This window comes from Hyperoodon ampullatus, assembly GCF_949752795.1.
Source record: "Hyperoodon ampullatus genome assembly, chromosome: 1".
NCBI lineage: Eukaryota > Metazoa > Chordata > Mammalia > Artiodactyla > Ziphiidae > Hyperoodon > Hyperoodon ampullatus.
In genome coordinates, this window is record NC_136914.1 from 128,352,627 (window position 1) to 128,377,069 (window position 24,443).

The following is a 24,443-nucleotide window of genomic DNA, read 5'->3' on the forward strand; positions in this document are numbered from 1 at the left end:
CTCCACTGGCACCACCAGCTCACACCAGCTCACACCAGCACCACCCGCTCACACCAGCTCACACCAGCACCACCTGCTCACACCAGCTCACACCAGCAGCACCAGCACACATCAGCTCACACCAGCTCACACCAGCACCACCAGCTCACACCAGCTCTCACCAGCTCACAGCAGCACCACCAGCTCACAACAGTGAACCAGAGCTGATGGAGCTCATCTCCTCCCAAGGCTGTGTTCAGTGACTTCCTCCTGGAAGCCTGAAATCGACCGTGGTGGGAAAATTTACACCATGGACACCAGCAAGAACTTCACATTAGGTGGATTTTTGTTTTGTTTTGTTTTTTGTCTTCCTGGAGTGATGTCTGTTAAACACTTACCACTGCTCCTAAAGCTCCAGAATTCAAGAACCAAAGCCAGCCTCACACCCCTGCAATACCTGCCAGGCCTCTCCAGCCTTCCTGACTACTGACTCTGCCCGACACTGGGACAGCGTGGGTGCTGGTCCCAGGCCCAAGGCAGACCTGCCCCTCCCTCCCAGAGCAGCTCCGAGACCAGCCAAACAGAATTGCCAGTCTCTCTGCTTTCAAGTCCGCGGGTGGACCTCCTGTGTGCCAGGCACTGTTCTAGGCACTGGGACACATGTGTGAACCCCACAGGCAAGGCTGCTGCTCTGTAAGGCTGCTGCTCTCTAAGGCTGCTGCTCCCTAAGGCTGCTGCTTCCTAAGGCTGCCGCCTGATGGGGGCAGACAGACAAGCCATCTATGAAAAGATAATACCAACGTTTGGAAATGGAAATTTCATTAAAATAATATCATCACAAATAATGCATTGAAACCCTGAGAGATTATGATAAATGCAATGCAGAGAAGAGAGCGTGGACTAACAGCATCTAACGGGAAGAGCTACTTAAGAGAGGGGTGTCAGGGACGGTGGCTCTGAGCAGGTGGCACTGAGCTAACATCTGGCTAATGGGAGCCTGCTATGTCCAGGGAAGGGTTTCCGGGAGAGGGATGAGCTGGGGCAAAGGTTGGGGAGCGGGAGAGCGGGGCGGGAAGGTGGGTGTGGCTGGAGTGAGCACCAGGGCCACGGGAGGAGTGACCCAAGAGGTAAGAGGCGTTCCTTGGGGATCCCTGTGGGATGCAGGGAGAGGCTGCAAGGACGTCCAGGTGTGATGGAAAGCCGTGGGTCGGTTATAAGCTGGGCAGTGATGGAGCCCCTTTGCTCTGTGAAGTTCACGTTGGTGGCAGGTGGACCCTAAGGGGGAAGGGAAGGAGCAGGGGGGCCAGAGCAGTGGCGGGTGCGGGTGTCCAGGTGCTGGAGGTGCCATGGGGACGGAGAGGGCAGGGGTCCAGGTTCGGGATATATCCTGGAGGAAGAGCCAACAGGGCTTGCTGGTGGCTTCGATGGGGAAGAGATTTCAGAGGATGTGAGTCTGAGAAAGGGTATACAGTATGGTCCGAGTCCTAACACATCCTTCTCCCAACATACAAAGGGCCTGGGACAGGAGCACAGATGGGGGTTGGGGGCCACCCACTTCTCCCCCCACCCAGCTCTGCCCTGCACCGCGAGGGACCTTGGGCACGTGTGCGGACTGCAGCCCGAGCTTCCCCTCTGCATCCAGACACAGCCACTGCAGCCCCCTTCCCTCAGGAAGGCCAGGGGAAGGGCCTGCCCTGGCTGCAGAAGGGGGCGGGGCCTCCACTCTCCCAGGGCTGCAGGCTCTGGGAGCAGCACATCCCCTTGGCCCGTGGGACCCTCATCCTGTGGCCAGAGGAGGCCCCGAGAAGGGTGCTCTGAAGTGAAGGGGGCCCTGGCCGCCAGGTCTAGTGGGGGGACTAGAGGTGGCACAGTCCACGGCGATGAGGAGGTGCAGGGCTGAGCGCAGGTCGTGGGATGCGGGGCAATGGGGTTCGGTTCAGACACGTCGAACCGAGGTCGCCTGTCTGATCAACCTGCACAGTTTGGTGGGCTCCGTCTCCAAAACGAGGGGTGCAGGAAAAATGATGGAAGGCGCCATCAGCCAGGTTGGTCCGTCATTTCACAAGTGAGGGGTCGGGGGTCAGTGAAGGCAGTGAGTGGTTGAAGGTCACACGGAAGGAGAGAGTGACCTTTGGGTCCAGCCCTCTGCCTCTGGCCGCCCTCTCCCGCAAGCCAGCCCTGCCCTCTGGATGTCCTTCTCAGAGCAGCAGGAGGACTCAGGCCATGATCTAACCTGCACAAATACCCAGGGGACTGGAGGAGGCCAAAGTGGAGACAGACTCAAAGTGAAGCCTCAGCAGTCGTCCAGTGGAGAGATGATGATGGCACAGACGAGGTGGGGACACAAGAGATGGTGACAGAGCCTCCGGACCCCTCGAGAGCCATGGCTGTGGCTAGTCACCCCACTAGCCCCAGGACCTGGTGGGCAGAGATGCTGGGCCGGTGGCTTTGGAGACCACATCCACTGCACAAAGGGACTGTCAACAACAAATTGGCACTCGCCACTGGCACTTGCCGTCCACCTCTACAAGGATTAAACTATGTGCTGAGGCAGCTGCTGACTTTCAACACCCGCTGAAAGGAGTTTAGGGTGGAGAGCAGGAAGGAGGCCCTCTGTGCTCTGGGAAAAACTGGCAGAACAGGTCTTCAGATAGTTAGATATTCTCAGGAGATGACTTTATGAGCCCAGTTCTTGTATCTCCTCATATCTAGACAAGCACTAAATTCCTTCATGGTGACGTCTGTTCCTCATGACTAGCAGAAACCTTGTGCAAAAAATATGTGCTTGATTGCATGTATTCCCCCTTCACCAAAATCACAGATATACTGACCTTCCCCGCTACCTCTTTGGAGCAGTTTCTCAGAGCTATCTGAAATGCTGTCCCCCGGGCTATAGTCCTCATTTTGCCCCAAATACAACTTAACTCACAACTCTCACGTTGTGCTTTTTTTTTAAAGTCGACAGGACTCAGGCCTGATTCAGTAACATCCCCTCCACACTGCCTCAGCCAAGGGCAACAGTGCTGCTTAAAAAAGGACAATAATGACATAACAGCCAACGCTTCCTAGGAGCCAGGCACTGGGTTACATATTTTCCATCCCTTACCTCATTGGACCCATTTTACAGAGGGGGTAACCTGGGCTCAGAGAGGGGAAGTGACTTTCCCAAGGCCACACAGCTAATAAGACAGAGCCAGGAGGAACTCATCTCAGGCCTGAAAGCCTGGGCTTTAGCACCTCTCGTGCAGTCTTCAGGGGAGAGAAAGCTGCAGAGGAGCTGTGAGAACAGGACGTCTCTTGGGAAACGCGTGACATAGTGGCGCAGGGCAGGGGCTGTTCCCTCTGACACGCCACTGAGCCCAGAGCTCTCTGGGTGCCTGCAGCCAGCATCCTGCATGGGGACCCAGGCAGAATTTCAACTTCACATACTATGTAGGCCAGGGAAGGAGCAAAGCAGTGGCAGGGTCCCCAGTCTCCAAGGAACTGAGAACCAGGCCCGGGGCTCTGTGTCCAAGGAGGAAGTAAAGCCTAGCAGAAGTGATGGCAAACATCAGCTGGGCACCCTGGGCACGGTGCCCGCCTCTCCCACGGCAGCGTGCAGCTCGGTGCCAAGCCGCAGACCCACTTAAGCTCTGTTGGCATTGTGCATGCCATGCGGGCTCTGGCTGGCGGCGTATGACAGATGGGGTCTGAGAAGAGGCCCCAGGATCACTCCTGGGTCCCACCAACCCCCCTGAGGGATGCTCAGCACTGTGATCTCAGAAGGCACTGTTTCCCTAGCACCTGGGCCCACCACTTCCTCCCCAACAAGGCGTACACATCTTTCCTGATACTCACCCCCTCCCCCCGTGTCCGAGGTCACCCAGTCCACATGGGGAGACCATAGAAAGGCCCCCCGGGATGGAACCCCAGATCCTAGCTCTGCCTTCTGGGCCCCCCAGCACTGCCCACTTCCTGGGCCCCAGGACAGCACTTGGTAGTGTGGAAACAGCCATCATGCCCTCTTTAAACCTTCTCGTCTCCAGACCAAGCCCCCCTGTTGCCAGAAATGGCCTGCATACATGCCCCTTTGCAATGGCCCTCCCCTCCAGAGATGGAGTTATTTCCCTAACCCTTGAACGGAAGCTGGTCTTGCCCCTGCTTTGGTCAATACAACATGCGGAAGTGATGTCATATGAGATTCAAGCCCAGGCCTGAAGCCCCATGTATTTCCCTTCTTTCTCAAATCTCTGTCCAGCTGCCATGTGTGCAAGCCAGGGCCAGCATGCTGTAGGACAAGAGGGATAAGTGGACCAGTAGCCCCTCTGTCCCAAGCACCGGCCAGTGAAGCCCCGGAAGCAGAGCTGCAGACACATGAGAGAGCCTGGCCGAGAACAGAAGCCCCACCAGGTTCACCCACCCACACTGTCCAACCACAGAAGCATAAGCCAAATGGACGGTTGTTATTTTAAGCCACTAATGTGGGGGGCCAGTCGTTACGCAGCAAAAGCTAACCCATATACCTCACCAGCCCTGCTCCGTCAGTGGTTTGTCCTGCAGAGGGCACGGCTTCCAGCTCCCTCAGGGTCTGAGCTAGACATCTTTGAGACGTGACATCATTTTTATAAGGTCCCCTGCAGAGTGGAGACCATGGCCTCTGCTGGCCTCCACACACCTGCCTCCCTGCTAGCACCAGCTGGCACGGTGTCCTTCCCGCCCTGTTTCTCCAATTCTCCCCACTCTCTCCCGTTCCAGGACTTGACGTGGGTGGTCCGAATCCCCCACAGCTGCTCGCTCACTTGGGTTCAACCCGAAGTCTCAGTTGGACGCTGCTTCCTCCAGGAAGCCCATCTAACCTCTGGTCTAGTGTCGCTCCCCTCCTCTGCACCCCACACACTTCCTCTGTGACAGACAGCATCCTGGCCACCCGTCTGCCTCCCCCTCGAATGGAAGCCCCGGGAGGGCAGGGGCCAGATGTCTCCTGGAACTCTGAGTGCCCCAGGTCTAGGAAAGAACCCGGAGCGGGTAAGTGTCCAGAAAAACTAGCTGAGGGAGGGAGGGGGCATGGAGAGGAGGCACGGGTGACAATGTCTTAGGTTGGTAAGGGCTTCGGGCTGATGGCACCTAGTAGGTGCTTCACAATCAGGTCTGACTGTGTGAAACCAGTCCAGAAACTCAACCTCATTCGGGATCCTTCCAACCCTCTGCGGGCTTTTTCCCGTATGTTCCCGCGTCGTCAGCTGCAGATGCGCCAGCACCAGAGCCCCTTGAGGGGCTGCTCCCCCCAATCTCCTCCCATGGGCTCGGGGGGAGCCTCACTGACCCTCCCACCCAAGGCAACAGGGCGGTCCTCGACCCACTCCCCATGAACCTGACCAAGGCTCTCGCCCCTCCCAATCCTCCAGCACTGGCATCGGCCTGAGCGCCGGGACTAGATGTCCAGAGTCAAGACATAGGTTAAGGGTCACGCCTGGCAAGGGCAGCTTCCTGGAGAAGCGCCCCCCCAGTAACCGCCACCCCTGCTCTGCAGAGCTGGGGGAGGGAACAGACCCATCTTACAGGTGGGCAAACAGGTTGAGAAATGGTGCGCCGCTTGCCTGAGGCCAATCATGAAGGGCAGAGCTGGGGCCTCCAGAATTAGGTGCCACAACAAACATTAGTTTTTAACCCAAAACAAAGTAACATTCCTAGCGTCATAAAAATGGCTCTGTAGGATGAAGTGACAGAGTGGCATGGAGATATACACACTACCAAATGTAAAATAGATAGCTAGTGGGAAGCAGCCACATAGCACAGCGAGATCAGCTCGGTGCTTTGTGACCACCTAGAGGGGTGGGATAGGGAGGGTGGGAGGGAGACGCAAGAGGGAAGAGATACGGGGACATATGTATATGTATAGCTGATTCACTTTGTTATACAGCAGAAACTAACACACCATTGTAAGGCAATTATGCTCCAATAAAGACGTTTAAAAAAACAGCTCCGCATCTTGGACCCTGTACTAAGCAAACTTTACCAAGAGTATCTCGCACTCCACCCCAGCAGGTCCCTTTTTGTAGAAGAGGCAGCCAGGGCTCAGGGAGATGGACCGACTATCCCCAGCACCGACTGGTCAACGGCAGAGCTGGCCAAGCCCCTTGATGCCATTCGGCCGCTGGCACATTCCCTGGACGCTGCTTGGCCCGTAAACAGGTTTATGGCTCCATCCTTCAAAGCACACTCAGGCGAGGTTTATTACATAATAGAAAACAAAGATAGTTTTTTTCATATGTTTCCCACTCAGGGAGTTTTATTAAAATGCAATAAATCTCCAGGACAGAGTGTGACTTTAATGCAAAGGGCAGGAGATGCAGCTCTGCTCTTCTGCAGACTGCAGGGAAAGGCGGGGTGGGGAGGGTGCAGGATGTGAGTGGGGGGAAGGAATGCAACATTCTGGTTCCTGCCCATCCCAGGCTCAGCCCCCCGCAAGAACCACAAGGAATGGGACTTTGTACTCAACTGGGTCCTGGAGGACAAGGAAAATGAGACTTTGTGGTCCAAGCACCTTGTCAAATACCACCTCTCTACTCCATGGCTCTGCTAAACCATGCCCCCCTACACCCTGCAGTCTTGCGGTCCCATCTCGCTGTCCCCTCTGAACGCTGCAGCCCTGTGCTCGCTCTAATCCACAAGCCCCCGCATAGCACCCCACCGCCTATAAGACAGAGTTCAATGCTCTTGGGCTGGCACACAAGGTGTCCTTGGTCCAACCCCTGCTGGACTCCCCAGCGTGGTCTCCCACCCTCCTCTGCCCACCTCACACTTTCACCACTCCAGACTTCTTAGGATTCCTCTCACACCAGGCTGGTTCGTGCCTCTGTGCTTTTGCACATAATGTTTCCTCTGTCTAGAAGGGTCTTCCTCCGCCTGACTGCCTGGAAAACTCCTGTTCATCCTTCAAAGCCCAGTTCAGATATCACCTCCTCTGAAATGTCCAGTCACCCCCTCCCATGGGTTCCTTAACAGTAGATAGATGTTGGTCCCTCCTTCAGCTCCTTCCTCTCTGACAAGGCTGGTGTCTCATTCATGGCCAATCCTAAGGCCTGGCAAAGTGGCCTAGAGAAAAAGAAGATGCTCAAGAAATATTTACAGAATTCGATTATCTGAAAATAGTCCTACTATCTCATGTTCAATCTTGGTGTCCCAGCCAGACCTTCAAGTGACCAGAAACAGAGACAACCTAAGGGCCATCACCTGTGGATGCCTTCATGCCCTGTGTGGTAAAAAGAATAATGAATCCCCAAATGTGTCCACATCCTGAAGCCTAGAGCTTGTGTGTTACCTTGTAGGCAAAAGGGACTTTGATGTGTAAATTAAGGACTTTGAGATGGGGAGATTATCTTGGATTATGCAAAAGAACCTAATCGAATCACATGGGTCCTTAAAAGGGAGAAACTTTCCAAGCTATGGCTAGAGAAAGAGATGGGGAAACAAAAGAAGGATCGGAGGGAGGCAACACAGAGGAAAAGACCACAAGCCAAGGAAGGCAGGCAGCCTCTAGAAGCTGGTAAAGGCAAGGAAAAGAGCTGCCCCTAAAGTCTCAGGAAGTCAGAGACTTAAGGAAGTCAGCCCTATTCGCACTTTCATTTTAGCCAGCGAGACCCATATCAGGCTTCGCCCGCCAGAACTGTATGATAAGAAATTTGTGTTGTTTTGAGCCACTATGTTTGTGGTAATTTGTTACAGCAGCAAGAAAAAAACAATGCATCCTGTGCACCAGCCTGGCTGTTTACCATGGGTTTCTCCCAATCCCTGGGCATTGCCCAGCCTCTGCACCATTGCCCCTCTGCCTAGATTGCCTGCTTCCCCCCCCACACACACACTTCACCTGTTCTTTTCTGCCTAGTGAACTCCTATTCATCCTTCAGAATCCACTTCCCAGGTCCCTCTGATGGGACCCTGTGCCCTGGGGTAGGCCTGGACACCGCATCCCCTGAGGCTCAGCCGTGCCTCCCACTGCACACACTGTAGGGCACCATCTTGGATTCTCTGCTCTCCCACTGGTTGGCCAGATCCTGGATGGCAAGGGCCTGTGCTCTGTTGATTCTGCATCTTTGGTGCCAAAGCAGTTCCTGACACATCGTAGGACCTCGGGAAGCAACTGGTAAGTGACCAGGGCTTGGGGTGGTCAGGGTCAGAGGCCTCCACCCATTTGTGGAATTTGTAGAACAATAAGGAGGACCTCACCTTGCTGTCAAAGCTTTCCTTTAGCTGGAGGTACATTCCCGCCAGGAAAGAAGGCACATTTATCTTATTTCCTCTTGCCTAAATGGCTCTTTAATTTCTCTGCTCCCAGTACAATCAGTAACAGCCTCAGGGACAGAATCTCCATACACTCAAATATATGGCGGAATCCCAATACCCTGTAATCCGATAGGCACAAAAGAAAGTCCACGCTTAAAATTCATCCTAAGAAAATAATCAGAAACGTGGAATCATGTATGTACCAGGCCAAGAACACAGCTTTCTTTACATCTTTACGTTAGTGAAAACTGAAAATGACGCAGATGTCTAAAAATGAGGATTTGGCTAAATAAATAATACCGCTTTCATCTGAGGGTATATTACATGGTCACTAAAAATAGTGGTTTTGAAAATATGTGGGAGCATAAGAAAGTGTTTAATACATAATATTAAATTGGGATTCAAAATTTATAAAACATGTATATATTTATATCTTAAAAAGACTGGTGAGGGGACTTCCCTGGTGGTGCAGTGGTTAAGAATCCGCCTGCCAATGCAGGGGACACGGGTTCGAGCCCTGGTCCGGGAAGATCCAACATGCCGCAGAGCAACTAAGCCCGTGCGTCACAACTACTGAACCTGCGCTCTAGAGCCCACGAGCCACAACTGCTGAGCCCATGTGCTACAACTACTGAAGCCCACGCACCTAGAGCCCATGCTCTGCAATGAGAGAAGCCACCGCAATGAAAAGCCGGCGCATCGCAACGAAGAGTAGCCCCCGCTCACTGCAACTAGAGAAAGCCCACACGCAGCAACGAAAACTCAACACTGCCAAAAATAAATAGATAATAATAAAAAAAAAAAGACTGGTGAGAATATTCATCTTAAACTTTAACATTTGTAATCTCATAAGGTGGCTTAACACGGGATTGTTTTTATGCTTCATTTATTTTATAGTTTCTAAAATTTCTGTGATGATCACGTACTATTTTTAAAAAGGAGATTTCTTTCTTTTTTTTTTTTTTTTTTTTTTTTGCGGTACGCGGGCCTCTTACTGTTGTGGCCTCTCCCGTTGCGGAGCACAGGCTCAGGACGCGCAGGCTCAGCGGCCATGGCTCACGGGCCCAGCCGCTCCGCGGCATGTGGGATCTTCCCAGACCGGGGCACGAACCCGTGTCCCCTGCATCGGCAGGCGGACTCTCAACCACTGCGCCACCAGGGAAGCCCTAAAAAGGAGATTTTTTTAGGGAGAATTTTCTGGAGAGGAATTTAGCAACACCTTTACCAAGAATATCTCTTAAAACGTTTAATGGCATTATACAGCGTCCTATTTTGAGGAAATGGTAGGTGGTTACCACTGAATTCACCGTAGATGTCAATCAAGCTCAGTAAATCCCTGGGCACATCTCTGTTGCCAGGTGCAGAAACCACAGGAAACCCAGATCCCAGAAGAGATGGGGAGGCGGCTGTGGGATAGGGTCTGGGAGAGCCCAGAGAAGGGGACCGACCCAGCCAGGGCGGGGGTGGGGATGGGGGACTTGGGAAGGACAGAGGGGGAGGGGACACCTGGGCACAGAGGGATGCGGAGACAGGGAAAGCAAGAGGGGTCCTTCAGGGGGCCGCTGCCGAAGCCTGGGGGGGCGGGCTGCTGCCCTGCCAGAGGGGTGAAGGTGAGGGTGGGGGAAGAACCCCAGAAGGAGAAGCTGCAGTGTCAATAGGACCCACGAGATGGTTCTTAGCTAAACGCAGGCCCGAGAAACAGAGCATCACCTCAAAACTCATAGGCCGCCCCTCCCCACGGAGCATCTGTCTCCCATTTCTCAAAAAAGCATCTGGGATGATCGTATGGATTGGGAAGCTGTGCTGTGCACTCAGCATGTACAGGGTCGCCTGCGTGGGCCGCGCTGTCATCATCGCTGCAAGAGAAACCAGATGCCCCTGCAAACCATCAGAAAGCTAAGTTCAGAACCAACATTCTGCTCGGGGCCATCCTGAAGAACCAGGAACCTGTATGCTTTCTGATCTTGTCTGCTCTGTCCCTGAGAACTCTTCTAGAGCGCAAGGAAGGCCTTTCCAGCCTTCAGGAATGGGGTTGGGGGAGCAGGATGTAGGAGAGGGAGAGAGGAAACCACAGATGCACACGGCACGCAGGTGAGCCCAGGTGGGCAGGGGCTCCCTAGAGGTAGGTACCACACGGGAAGCTGGGACTCGGGCCTGACTGGGATAGAGGAGGCCAGATGTTCCCATCACCTCCCAAGGCCAGCAGCTGCACTCCTATGATGCAGCCTCGGGTGCAGAAGGAGTTTTGATATGTGTTGCATGTGGATCTGGCAGAGCTTGGCGGGCTGGGTGCTGGGGAAGGTGACGAGGAGCACACATGAGATGCCACTGTGGCCATAGCAACATGGAAGGCACTGTGTAGTAGGGAGAGCTGCCCCGGAAGAGCAGGGAGCCAGTGGTGCCCGAGGACCGGGGATGAATCTTCTTCCAGGAAGTCTTCCCTGACTACCACTTCCTCTGCTCAACAGAGTGGGGCTGTCCAGCGCTCCCCTGGTTCTCTCAGCCCCATCACAGTGCGGACTACCTGCATAACCATGGGTCATTTGCTTATCTGTTAACGCTACTAAACTATGAGTCTTGGGGGGCATTACCGTACCTTACTCAAATACAGAGGCTGGACGGAAGGATGGGTGGACCCATGATGGATGCGTGGGTGGATGGACATGCACAGATGGAGAGATAGGGGATGGATGCACCAATGGATGGATGGATGATGGATGAGAGAGAAGAGGGGAGGGAGGCAAGGGGGATGAGGAAGAGAGGAAAGAGGCAGAAAAGGAGGGAAAGCCAGTCGGCAGAGAAGACAGTCAGTTCTAGTGACTGGCGGCAGTCCTTGGAGCTGGGACAGAGGAGCCAGGACCTGAGGAAGGCCAGGTACTGGGGTCAAGATGCAGGAAGAAGAGGCCTGGGGGTTTTGGGGATACTGAGGGATTTCCTCAAACTTTCTGTGACCTCTCGGCCACCCCAGACCTGCCCCAGAGTATTGTGCAGGCACCTCGAGGCCTTGGAGGCTGACCTCATCCAACTGTTGATTCCAATTGCATTATTTATTGAATACACTCAAATCCTGGAAGCTTTCAAGTCAGCACCTCCCTCGATTCCTATCTGCTCTGAGTCTTGTTTAAATCAAACTCAGATCTCCATGGTGATGCTCAAGCAAACACAGAGAGAGACTGGCCCTGGGGTGGAACACGGCTGGTGGAAAGCCAGCCGGACACTTCAGGGGAAGAGGCCGAGGCAGGAAGCAGCCCCCTGACACCTCCTAGGTGCCAAGCGTCGTACACGCAGGACCTGTTGTCATGCTCATGGCCACCGCGAGGTCTGTGCCATCAGGCTCATGATACAGATGACGCCTGGGGAGGGAAGGCACAGAGCCAGAATGGAAACCGGATCTGTCTGGGGACACTGACCACGCAGCCACCCAGACCACAAAGTAATCCCAGCACCTGGCGTCAGCCAGGTCTAAGACTTTCTCTCTAAAATAAGGCCCGCTCTTCCCGGGCCACAAAGGGCAGGGCTTATCACCTGTTTAACGTTCCTTACGAACACTCAGCACTGTCCACCTGTAAGGACCGTAACAGCACAACAGCTCTTTGCCCAGACACTCGGGGCCCCTAAGACACAGGCTGTGATGACCGAGGCTGCCCATGGGCTTCTGGAACGCTCTGCACATGGCTTGGCTCCGCCCACCTCACCCTCAGGACAGCCCAGCTAGGCAGACGTCCCCACCCCCAGGCCATCATCCGCCTCCGCAGAGAAGGACCTTGATGCTTCTTTATGTTAGTGAATGTCAAGAGGTCATCGTCTGGGGACTTCCCTGGCGGTCCAGTAGTTAAGACTTCACCTTCCAATGCAAGGGGTACAGGTTCGATCCTTGGTCGGGAAGCTAAGACCCCACATGCCTTGCGGACAAAAAACCAAAACATAAAACAGAAGCAATGTTGGAACAAATTCAATAAAGACTTTAAAAATGGTCCACATCAAAAAAAGAATCTTTAAAAAAAAAAAGAGGTCATCATCTAGCTGTGGTTTGATGGCTCAAATTCCCTAGACTCTGTACCCTCAACACATAACCCTAAAATTCTCTATGTTAAAAAAATGGAGAGAGAGGGAGATACCCTAGGACCGTAGAACCAAATCTGGTTTGAAACGAAATGGTATCAAAACACACATTACAGGTAAAGAGAAGTGGTCTGGAAATCTCAAAGGCCAGCTCGTCTGGAATATAAAGTCTATACAGCAGAGCTTCCCAAAGCTTGTTCTGTGGAAAACCAACCCCAGGAAATGCTCATCAGAACAAAAATAAAATAATAAGTAAAAATTAAAGTGTATAAATAAAACAAAATTTAAACAAGTAATTGACACAAATAAAAATTAAATTAAAATTTAAAATAAAATTTAAAAAAAAATGAAAGCTCATGGAATCAGTTGGGACAGAGAAATGCCACACGACCTTCTCCTGGAGATGTACGACGCCCATTGGTGTGTTAGAGACTCCAGTACATCCTACTGCAAAGGACCCTGATTGGTTTTCTTCCACCTAAGTAAGTTTACCTGATTTATATGACCACAAAACATGTATTTTCTGGAAACACCTATGACCACCTGTGATACTTTTGACTGTCATTCAGCAAACATTCACTTCACTCCCCTCCCCTCCCCCACTGGTGTTGGGTTTGACCTGTGACTTGCACTGGCCAATGGAATTTAGCAAATGTGAGTGAACAGAAGCCTTATATGTTCTTGGGGGGTGGGGAGGGCTTGACTCTCTTGCTCCCATGTTGTGCATGGGAAGAACGGGTCCTGATGGCCTTTGGCCAGTCAGCTGGGCTCCCAGCACAAATGCAGATGTAGCAGAGCCAAGCCCACCAACCTGCAGCTCAGGTGGAGCTGCCCGGCCACCCCAGCCTAAGGCAACCAAACCACAGTTGCCCCAGGGGGAGAGAAGTTCCTGGTGTTTGCCACCGAGTTTGGGGTGACTTGTTACACAGCATCATTGTCACTGCAGCTGACTAAGCCACCAGCCTACAGAAATACTCTTCTAAGAATCGCACTTCTAAGAATCGCATATTAAAAAATATGGCATAAAGGAACATTCTTAGGAGGAAACATTCTTAGAAGGTGTATGGAAAGAATGAATGGCACATAGTAGGAGCTCAGGACACAGTTGGAGGACACCCATCTTAAAATTAAGGGTCCTGGAGAGGACTTGTGTTATTCACAGTGGAGAGGCAGGGTTGAAGAAAAAATTAAGCAATAGATGGGCATGAGATATGAACAGGTTAAGTCCCAGGGGAGGAGACTTGAATAGTCAATAAACAAAGGACAGTATGTTCAATTCCATGAAAAATCATGCAATTGCAAAATAAAATAATATTGAACTACGCTCTCACATCTGCTTGAATGCAGACATATAAAGTCATGATTCCACAGATGTGGGGCTGGAATCACTCTGCAAACAGATTGACAAAGGCAGGGAAAAAGGAAGGTGGAGACATGGACAGATAGTCTCTGCAGCCCTGATGAGAACAGCTAAATCCGGGGGATAAAAATCCTCATGTTCCCACAGCAGGGGAAGGCTTAGCTCAACCAGCTTACGTGGCCTCCAGGGATAAATTACCAATTACTCAGCGGGAGTATCAATCACACTTCTAAAGGCAGCACGATGCCATTTACATTAATTTTTAAAACACAGTAAACCGTAGAACATATTGATTGTGGATAGACTCGTACTTGTGTACTTAACACATGATGCCCCCGTGGGGATGATCCAGGCAAGGTTACTTCTGGGATGGGGATGGTGGGGCATGGGGGGAGGTGGAAGGAGGGAGGAGAGAGCTGGGCTGGATCAGGATCTGGAGCAGTGTGTTTCTTTAAGAGCTGGAGGTACCAGAAAGAAAAAAAAATTGGGCTTCCCTGGTGGCGCAGTGGTTGAGAGTCCGCCTGCCGATGCCGGGGACACAGGTTCGTGTCCCGGTCCGGGAAGATCCCACATGCTGCGAAGCGGCTGGGCCCGTGAGCCATGGCCTCTGAGCCTGTGTGTCCGGAGCCTGTGCTCCGCAAGGGGAGAGGCCACAACAGTGAGAGGCCTGCGTACCGCAGAAAAAAAAAAGAAAAAAAATTAACATCTATCATAGCTAGGGAACCGGTATTGGGCTAGACTAGTCTCTGCTGCGGTAACAGCTGAAGCCCTAAATTCCAGTGACTTAACCCATATTATTCCTGTTCACCATCCACTGGCTCAGACAAATGATATGACCCCAAAATAACCACAAGGGAGACCAGGGAAGGGAGAAAAAGCTTGGATTATTTGGTGAGCACGTAGTTGTCTCTGGCACGTGGGTACCCAGGGAAGCTGGCACATCACATTCTGCGCTTTCTGTGCATGTTAAAGATTTCATGATTAAAGTGAGGACGGCGGGAGAGAATCGCCCTCCCCCCACCCCAATAAAAGGGTGGGAGTTCCAGCAAGTCACTCAGAGAAAACCTGAGACCCGCCCCATGGGTATTCCCGAGGTTGCCCCCAGCTGAAGGTCCTGCCCAAGGTCACAGGTGCGGGTAGAAGGGCAGGGCTGGCACAGCCTTCACACCGTCCAGGCACAGTGTGAACGGGGCCATGGACCAGGGGCTGCATCACAGCAGAGGGAAGGTGGGCCGAGGTCCACTTTCTCTCTGGCTCAGAATGCTCCCAGCCCCTCTTGTTCTGTCTGACGGTATCGGGGCCAACTCTGTGCTTCTGGCTCCTACACCACCTGCAGGGATGGCCTCATAGATGCGAAGGGTCTTGTAGGTCCCGGTGGTGTTTCCCAAGGACCTCATCTCCATACTTCCATCCATTGATCCATCTGTCATCTGTCCATCCACCCCTCCATCTTCTCAGTCGTATGTTTATCGGTACATCTATCCCTACATCTGTCCACCCATCCACCCATCTGTATATGCATCCATCCATCCATCCACCCAACGTCCAACATCATCTTCCGTGCCAGATCTGATCTAGGTTCTGATCATCGGGAGACCATCAAGGTGGACCCCACAGGTCTCCATCCTCAATCAGTGTATGTTCTGCCAGGCAGGTGGAGGAGGGAGTGGGGAGCACGGAGAGACAAACTATACACAGGAACCCCTACACTCAAGGAGCGATGAGATAAGGAATGCCTGGGGACTGCTTTACGCTGAGTAGTGGGGTGGCTTTTTTGAGGAAACAAGGTTTATGCCGAGACTGAATGTCTACAAGGAGCAGTACCTGAGAGTCAGCGCAAAGTGTACGCTGTACCAGCTGCCACAGAAGGGACGGGCCCTTGCACGGTCAAGTTTCAGCCAGCAGGCTGAGTGGCTGGAGACCAAGAAATAAGGGGGGAAGTGGAGGAGTTGGGGTGGGGGATGGGATAGGAGTCAGGGGCTCAGCGTCTCTGCAGGGGATGTGACTTGGATGCTAGTCCAAGTGCCCTGGGAAGCCGGCAGGATGCTAAGCCTCACTCCTAGCCAGCCCAGCCCCTGGCTACTCAACGTGTGGTCCCTGGACCAGCAGCCCGGGCCCATCCAGGAGCCTGTTAGAAATGCAGACCAGGGAAGTCTGAGGTGCACTGCTCTGGACCAGCCCTTCCTGGGGCTGTCCTCCCCTGGGGCACTTCTGAGACATGCCCACACCGAGTCCACATCTTCCAAGGCAGGGCCTGAGTGGTGGTAGTTTATAAGAGCTTTCTGAGTGACTTTTACATACCTCCCGCTAAGGGCCCACTGTCTACCCACTGGCCATTGCTCAGCTCTCGAGGGCTTGCGTTTACCATGTTAGAAGCATTTATGAGGCAGCCGAGTCCCACTGGCCATTTGGGATCCAGCTTCGGAGACACAAAATGGGCCTCTCAGGACCCCAGCCCGGGTTGGCCAGCAGCAATCTGGGCTCTTGAAACTTGGCCCTGCAGTTGCCCAGACCAAGTAATGTGAGCCGTGAGCATTGTCCAGCACTGCTCAGAGTTTGCCTAGCAGCCCAGCAAGCTCAGTGTCACCTGAAACTTGTTAGAAAATTGTGGAGCGTCAGGCCCCGCCCAGACCTGGGAATCAGAGTCTGAATTTCAGCCAGACCCCAGGTGATTCACACGCCCCTGAAAGTGGGAGAAGCCCTTCTCTGGGAGATGGATTTTTCAACTGGGGACAATATCGCCCCCAAGGGGGCACAAATTGGTTCTTGAGGGGTGTGAAGATTCTTCTATACACGTTCATGTATAAAGCACATATCCCACATAGAACTTAAACAGAAATACAGTGATGGGCAGAGGAGGGAAGGGGCAATCATGGAAAAACAGTGAGTCCCCGTTTTCACACTGAAAGGCCGGCCTCCTGGAGCCCCCTCGGTGCCTGTCTGTCACCCACTCTGCCTGAACCCCCTCGGCACCTAGCAGAGAGCCCTGAACCACGGGAAGAACCTCTGACGTCCTCCTGCAAGACGGGGTGCAGGAACATAGGGGGACACGTACAGATCATTTCGTTCTCATTTTCATATTTCTAAGACTATTTATCCTGATCTTAAAATCGTTACAGTTCTATCATGGAGGAGATACAAATTGCACATGAGGCCTTTAGATGCTCCACGAGCATCCTTGTTCTATACTTGCCACTGCAGCTTCTGGCTCTGCCCACCGAAATCCCCCTGCCCGGACCTGGATGGGGAGTGGTGGCGATGCACGGGTGTTGGCCACGGGGGCTACCAGGGCAAGTAAGCAGGACAAGACGTGGGCGTGTGTGCATGTGTGCATGTCAAGTCCCTAAGGCCTTGCAAGGAGAGGGGCTGGGGGGTGGAGGCAGTGAGGTGAGCTGGGATCCCCTGAGGATGCAGAGGGAAGTGTGGCTGAGGGGACAGAGGACAGGGACAGGTGCAGAAGCCATTGAGGCAAACAGATCCAGGCGTGATCCCAGAGCTTGGCGATGGACTGTGTACTGGGCTGAATGGTAGCACCAGAAAGATCTGTCCTCATCCTAACCCCCAGAGACTGTGTGCGACCTTATTTGGAAAAGAGGCCTTTGCAGATGCAATTAAGTTAGAGATCTGGAGATGAGATCACCCTGGATTACCTGGGTGTGTCGTAAATCCAAAGATAAGTGTCCTTATAAGGAACCCACAGAGGAGAGACACACGCGGTGCTGGGGGGAGGCCAGGTGAAGATGGAGGCAGAGATGGGAGAGATTCGGCCACTAGGAGCGCCACCAGGAGCTGGAAGAGGCAGCAGGGCCTCTTTGTGAGAGAACAAATTCTTCTTGCTGTAAGCCCCCAGTGTTCAGTCATTTGTCCCAGCAGCCCCAGGACATTTGCACAGACTGGACATGCAGGCCAGGGCAGGGTCAGCCGGCTCCTCTAGTTACCATTCGCCTCAGGAGGCTCCAGGAGGGGAGGTGGACCAGCTCTGCCCTCGTCCAACCCCTGAGGCCAACCAGCAGCTTTCTCAGTGGTGCGGGGCTCCCTCCCTCCCACCCACGCTTGCACTGATGCAAAGGGGCCCGGAGGCTGAACAGAGAACAGCACCCACGCAGAAGGAAGGGCAGAGTGCTAGACCATTGAAGCCAGCCAATGAGAGACACTCCCGACAAGTGGCCCATGAAATGCAGGACAATTAAAAATGCATTCAGCTTAGATTTCGGAGAGCCATTTCCAGAATGTAAATACCACACCTGTCATTAAAAATGCATTTATTGCAATTACACAGGAGAATTCTTGGGAGGCTGGGTGCGCGTTCAATAAGTGTGTCTTTAATAACCCCACTGAATACGTGTTGCCAGGCACTGGCACCCTTAACCTCCCTCCATGTGCACCCTAAACGGCAGACAGAGGGCGGTGGCATCCCAAAAAATGACCGATGCCAATCTTTCCCCTTCCAAACAAACTCGCACAAGTCTCAAAACAGAGAGGACATGAGTAGATGATGCTCACAAGAGAGAATGCGACTAAACACAGAAACTGCCCACCCTTGCTAGGAATCACAGGCATGCAAATGAAAATGGCACTGCAGTCCCTTTGGGCCGGTAGGTTAGCAAGTTTTAGAAAAGCTGTCAGCCTTTAGCTGGCCAGGAGGCAGGGCACTGCCCCAGGTGGAGAGTTGCTTTCCTCCTGAAAAAGAATTTGGCACTTCAGCATGCCAGCCGTAAATCTGGTCAGTAAAGACACGTCCCAGGGAACAAAATGGAAAGGAAAGCGCCATGCTGAAACTTCTTACAGCAGCAGCAGGGCTAAGTACTAGAATGAATCAATTCAAGGGGCGAGTGCAGGGCCATAAAAAATCGTGACGCAGCCCATGGTACAACATGGAAAAACGGGAAACATCTTGTATGTGTGAAAGAAAGAAGATTCACAACTTTATTCTACGTCTCACTGTACAACTATCTCAGCATAAGAGGGATGAGATAAAGAAAGTAATTGGGCCTGATGCGTGGGGATGTGGGTGAACTTTCTTGAAATGACTGATGCTTCTGCATGTATTTTTAATAAAGGAGAGAAAACGTCTGAGTCTAGAGACAGTAATGAGAAAGGAATGTGGAAAACTAAAATCTGTTGATTTGCTTTGGAGAAAAACTAACTTTAGAGGGTGTGCTGTCCTGGGGACGATTCACAGGTAATCTCCTTCAGCTGCACAACCTCCCATCCGGGGATATTTTATCCCCATTTTACAGACAAGGAGACTGAGGCTCTCGGGAAGAAAAAGAGGCCCCTGTGGAGCAGCTCTGAGGCGAGTGGTTTGGCTTCCTTGAGACAGGCTGGGACCTGGGACCCTTTGCTGCAGCGCTTGCACCTGGACAAACTTCTCCTGGAGCAACAAAATACAAAGAAGCAAGGGCTTCCCTGGTGGCGCAGTGGTTGAGAGTCCGCCTGCCGATGCAGGGGACACGGGTTCGTGCCCCGGTCCGGGAAGATCCCACATGCCGCAGAGCGGCTGGGCCCGTGAGCCATGGCCGCTGAGCCTGTGCGTCCGGAGCCTGTGCTCCGCAGCGGGAGAGGCCACAACAGTGAGAGGCCCGCCTACCGCAAAAAAAAAAAAAAAAAAAAAAAAAACAAAGAAGCTATAAGGGACTAAAAATAACTGCGAGCACGTGCAGTTGGGGCAAATTACGGACAACATGGATACAAACAGACCCAAAACCCAACTGCCACTTCTGAAGAGCCCGCAGCAAAACCAGGGTGTCGGGAGCAAAAGCAGGGTCCTGAGCATGCCCCCTGCCCCCCTGCACTCAACCCCACCGAAGAGGTGGTCAAACCACTGAAGCTGCCCCTTCCCGGGGACCTGCCCCTCCCATCACCCCATATAAGGAACCAGCTCGCCGCCCTCAGGGAACGAGCAAGGGAACCTGTTGTTTGTTTTCGCTCCCCCCTGCTGCAGCAGGGGCCCCAGGAAAGCCTTGCCTGAATTTCTTGTCTGGCCTCTGATCAATTTCTATTGATTAAGGAGGCCAAGAACCCTGGTCGTTCACATCCTGGTTTCCCTACCTGCTTCTGAAGATTTCTGAGTCTGGAGGCCTGGTCCCCATGCTGTGGGGCTGGCCAAGGTCCGTTCCACCCACCACGCTACCCCGACGAGGACTCGCAGCAAATCTTAACTACATCCAGCAACTCTGTCTGAATCAGCACATATTACACCAGGAAGGCCCGTTGACTACCCGAAGCAACATTTCTGATAATCTCACTTTCTCCGTCCCCAGCGGTGCTGAGATGCTGCGAGAGAAGAGGGAAGCCGGTACCCACACTCAGGGTGGATTAGTGAACATTCATGAAGATCTGGGCTGACAGGCAGGAGTTGGGGAATGCGTTCATGAGTCAAGGAATTCCGCTTGGAGGAAGAGAAGACAAGTGCCTCTCTCCACTTTGCAGCCAAGGGGACCTGTCCTTGGACCATCCACCTGGCAGGAGGGAGCCCTCTAGGGGCCGGCCCTTCCCAAGAAGACTGGCCCTGAAACCGATCCTCAAATGTGAATCTTCAAAGGGCAGCCGATGAGACGTCACTGGAACTTTAATGGTCTCACCACTTCCCGCTCTCCTCCCAAACAATGAACGGCCTTACCGGACCCTGGAGGGTCAACCTCCTTGGTGGGCGAGTTGCTTCCAGGCACGAGATCAGAACGTACCAACACATAAAGAAGCTGGGGGTCGCAGCAGGAAAACGTCTGTCGCAGACTGCTTGTCCTGAGGCTGGCGATGGAATTAGAAAGCAGGCTGGTGAGTTTGGGAGGCAAATCCACGGCTGAGAGGGGCAGGCTAGGAAAGGTGCTTCTGGTGGAAAGGGGAAGGCAAACACACGGCTCCCCAAACCCCACATCAGCACCAGGGCGACCCAGCCGGCTGGTCCAAGGCGACACTGCTCCTCATTTAGTAAAGAAAGCACCCAACTCAAGGGTCATTTCGGCAACTGGCCAAAGCATTACGGAATTCCCTCCATAAGAACCAACAATGAATCATGGAGCGCCTTCACTAAAAGCAAAGCCAAAAGTCAAAAATAAATCAACTCAAGGTGGTTGCACATAAATCAGGAGTCCCGATCAGCAGGTTTCGGTGTTTTTAATGGATTTCAAATTTAAAAACCAACTACTTATTACTCAAGAAACACATCTTGGAAAGCAAAACGGTTCAACACCCAGAGAACATGGGAATGGCGCACGGGGCCCGGAGGACACAGCATCCTTGCCTGAAAGAAGCTTTGAAGCCACAGCCCAAGATGCTGGGAAACTTCCTTCCCCTTCCTGGGTGAGCAGACGTAAATACAAAGATGCTCATAACCTAAATGACTTCTCAAGGCCTCCTTCTCTCCCACCTCATTCAAAACATCAAAGAGGCTGCCTAATTCTGGGGCTGAATTCACATTTCACACATAAAGAGATAGTACCATCGTTGGCCAGGGGCGTTATTTATTTACCAAGCTCTCTGGGCTGAGCCAGGAAGAAAGAAAGACACCCGGACCGTGAGGATAATCTGCGTGTTCGGGGGACTCCAGGAGCCGTGTCGGAAGCTCAGAGCACAAGCAGAGGAAATTGCGAACTGACCTGAATTCACAATGCAAACCCCCTTCCCCAGGGGAGGAAAAAAAGCGAGGGGAGAAGAACACAGACAGAAAGGAGAGAAAGCAAAGGAGCTTTCTGAACGGTTGTCTGTTATCCAGCCCTGTCTGTGTCACTGACGAAACACTTTATTAGCTTTCAACTTCTGAATGCATTTTCTAGCCAAAGAAAAGTCGAGAGGCCGCCAGCAAATGGGGGCTGCTCCAGCCGGGCCTTGGGATCTCAGACCCCGGCCTTCGAGACGCACAGGTATGGGAGGAGAAAAGGCCCGCCCTCGGGCTGACTTACCGCCACAGAGAACTTTCCAGAACCTTCCCCATGTCTGCATGGTAATACTTCGTCAGGATCAAGATCACCTGTGGCGGCAACAAAGACAAAGGCAGAAATCAGTGGATTTCAAGGTTCTGAACGGGAAATATAATATATAATGACACTTCCCCCACCCAGGATTTGGGGTCTCTCTAGTTGACCCCGGAGTCCCGGCCACCTTGCCCCAGAGCGCTCAGACCCGGCGCTGATTTCTGCTCCTCAGAATGATTTGGGGAACATCCCAGTCCTGTGAGGTCCACCCAGTAGCTGCCACTGGGCAGGAATCACTCCAGCTCGGGCCTGGACTATCTCAAACTGTGGTCCAAGGGATGCCGAGGTGGTGGTCCTGGTGGGCACAGAACGCATGGGGCAAGGCTTCCAAAGAGGGGCTTAGTCCCCACCAGCGCCTTCGAGAATGACCAGCAGCTGGCCAGCACGCAAGACAAGACAAGGGCATCCCCGGAAGTACATGGTGTCATTACGTTCCCCGGAGTGGCAGCTGATGACAGAGCCAGCGACAGTGGGCTGGGAAGGTGGGTGAGGACAGCTGGGACAGCTGGAGGGGCCCATAAATCATCGACGGCACACACACATTTTATTGGTGCTAAACTATTCACTGCACACACTGGGCCCTACTTGACAAGACATCTTCATTTCATGCCTGTGCAGGAAATGCAACTGTTTATAAAAATGAAAATAAATGTGTGTAAGAGCACCCCAAAACTCTCCCCTCAAAAATGTAACAATCACAAGGAAACGAGGCTTCATTCACCTGCTGGGCAGGAAAAGAGCCCCCTCCCCAATTACTTCAGGAGCCACTGCATTTTCCTGTACATCAAATTTCATTTCACTCACTGCCAGACCCTATTAGCTGCTCCTAACATTCCCGTTGCCATGGGAACCCCGGGAGGTAAAGTGAGAACAGCCCCTGGGTCCCAGAGGTGCCACTGGCCTGGTTAATTTAGGGTCACCACACTGGCCATCCCCAAGTTTGGTTCCTTCTCACGAGCAGGACTTTCTCTGCTCTCCGTCTTTGGGGGCGTAGCCGCTGCAGCAGTTTGGCTGGTCTTTCTTTCCCTGGTGATTAAAGCAGGGAAGATACAAGGAAGGGATGTCAAGTGAAACAGGACAGTGTGCATTTTAGAGGCAGCGATGATTAAAAAAAAAAAAAAAACAGAGGTCTTGTCACTGGAGGCGCGATCAGCCTGCCTTGCTCGGGAACAAAGCTATTTTCTCCTGCAGCGCTCTCAGGCTGCCCTAGTCAAGCAGGAATCCTCTGAAGATTGGGGGAAGGCAGCAGAATGACAGGCCCTGGACGTGCAGGAGACAAGCATATTTTTAACCTATTGATTTATATTTTATACTCTTGCTGTTCCCAGAGGGGATTTCAAGAAGCGGGAGCATGACAGCTGGAAGGGACCTCAAAGTCTGTTTAATCCGGCCCCAGCCAGGGTGAAATCCTCACCCCCACAGCCTTCTTGAGCACCTGCCATCTGGGCTCTGCTCGCACACCTGGAGGGGCGGGGGGCTCAGCCCCTACCGTGGTGCCCGGGCCCCTGCGTGGGCTGAGCCCAGTCTCCCGGTAACTTCTGCCCGTGTGGACTAGTTCTGCCGCTGTGGACAATCACCAAGGGGTTCCCCCTCCCACTCCCTTCTGGGTGACATTCCCCACTCATGCCCACCCCCTTCATCCTAAGCTCCAGCCATTCCTGGCCTTTGCACAAGCTGTTTCTCATCTTGTGACCCTCTTCCCCCCACCACCTCTAATGCCTTGGTTAAATGCTACTCAGCTTTCAGATCTCAGGCTAATTGACACTGCCTCCAGGAAGCCCCCCAGGCCCCTCCCCTGGATTCAATGTCCCCTCCAAAATCCTTCAGACCCTGCGCTTCCCGCTCCCCCAGCACAGCTCACGGGGTCTGTTACCAACATTGGGTAATGAGTCCTTTAGGGAGGGGACTGTGTCTTGTTTTATGCCCCAGCACTGGGCATAGCGCCTGCTGTATTATGAGCACTCAAACCGCTCACTGGAAGAAACAGAGGTGGCATTTCCCAAAGTGATGATAAATAAGGCAATGAAGCCAGGCAGAGGTGATGCCCTGGGCATCCATTCACAAGCCACCCTCTTCTGTCAAGAGGGCACCATCCCTCTTCGTGCAGGGGGACGGACTCGCTCTCCTGGCACCACCCTGACCTGCTAAGCCTGAGGAGAGTCTGGGGTCCCGAGGTCAGGACCCAGGTCGTGCCTGCTCGGGGCTGACGCAAGGAGCTGCCCAGCTGGTCAGCCTGGGGGATGGAGAGAGCAGGGCAGCCCCAGCCGGAACCCCTGACTCTGCAGTTGGCAGCAGGAAGGACCCCTCTGCTTTGGGAGCAGAACCTTCAAGCTCCAGGCACCTCGGTTTCTGGATCTACAATGAGGAAATAATACCCAGCATCCCCTGGGAGGATAAGGATAAAGTTGTCAGCTGCACCTCGGAAGTGACCAACACACACCTTGTTAACACTCACCAATGCCAGCTTTGTCACCGACGTGTGGGCACCAGGTCACGCGGTTCACCCACATCAACTCTACCCCTGGGAATCCTATGGGGCCACCGTGTTATGATCCCCATTTGACAGATGAAGCAACTACAGCAGAGAAAGCTTAAATACTGCGCCAAAAATGACTCATCCAGGAAACAGATGAGTGGGATGTCTGCTTCCTGGATGCAGAAACTATGGGACTTCAGAGCTTAACTGCCAGGCTAAACCCATGTTCCAGAAGAGACGTCTATTCAACGTTGTTTCAAAGAACTAAAATGTATGACATGCCTTCTGGGGCCCTCAGCTAGTGGGTTTGGAAATGAAATATCCCAGGAGC

At 52.9% G+C, this 24,443-nt stretch overlaps 1 protein-coding gene across 1 annotated transcript in view; it reads right to left on the reverse strand.

Moving 5' to 3' along the window:
• The window catches only part of SORCS2 (sortilin related VPS10 domain containing receptor 2), a gene marked incomplete at both ends in the record, with an annotated part of 488,460 nt that overhangs the window by 276,110 nt on the left and 187,907 nt on the right, over nt 1-24,443 (reverse strand). The window contains one exon of the mRNA XM_079717755.1: nt 21,565-21,632. Coding sequence (XP_079573881.1) covers nt 21,565-21,632 — 68 coding nt within the window. The remainder of the gene's footprint in view (nt 1-21,564; nt 21,633-24,443) is intronic.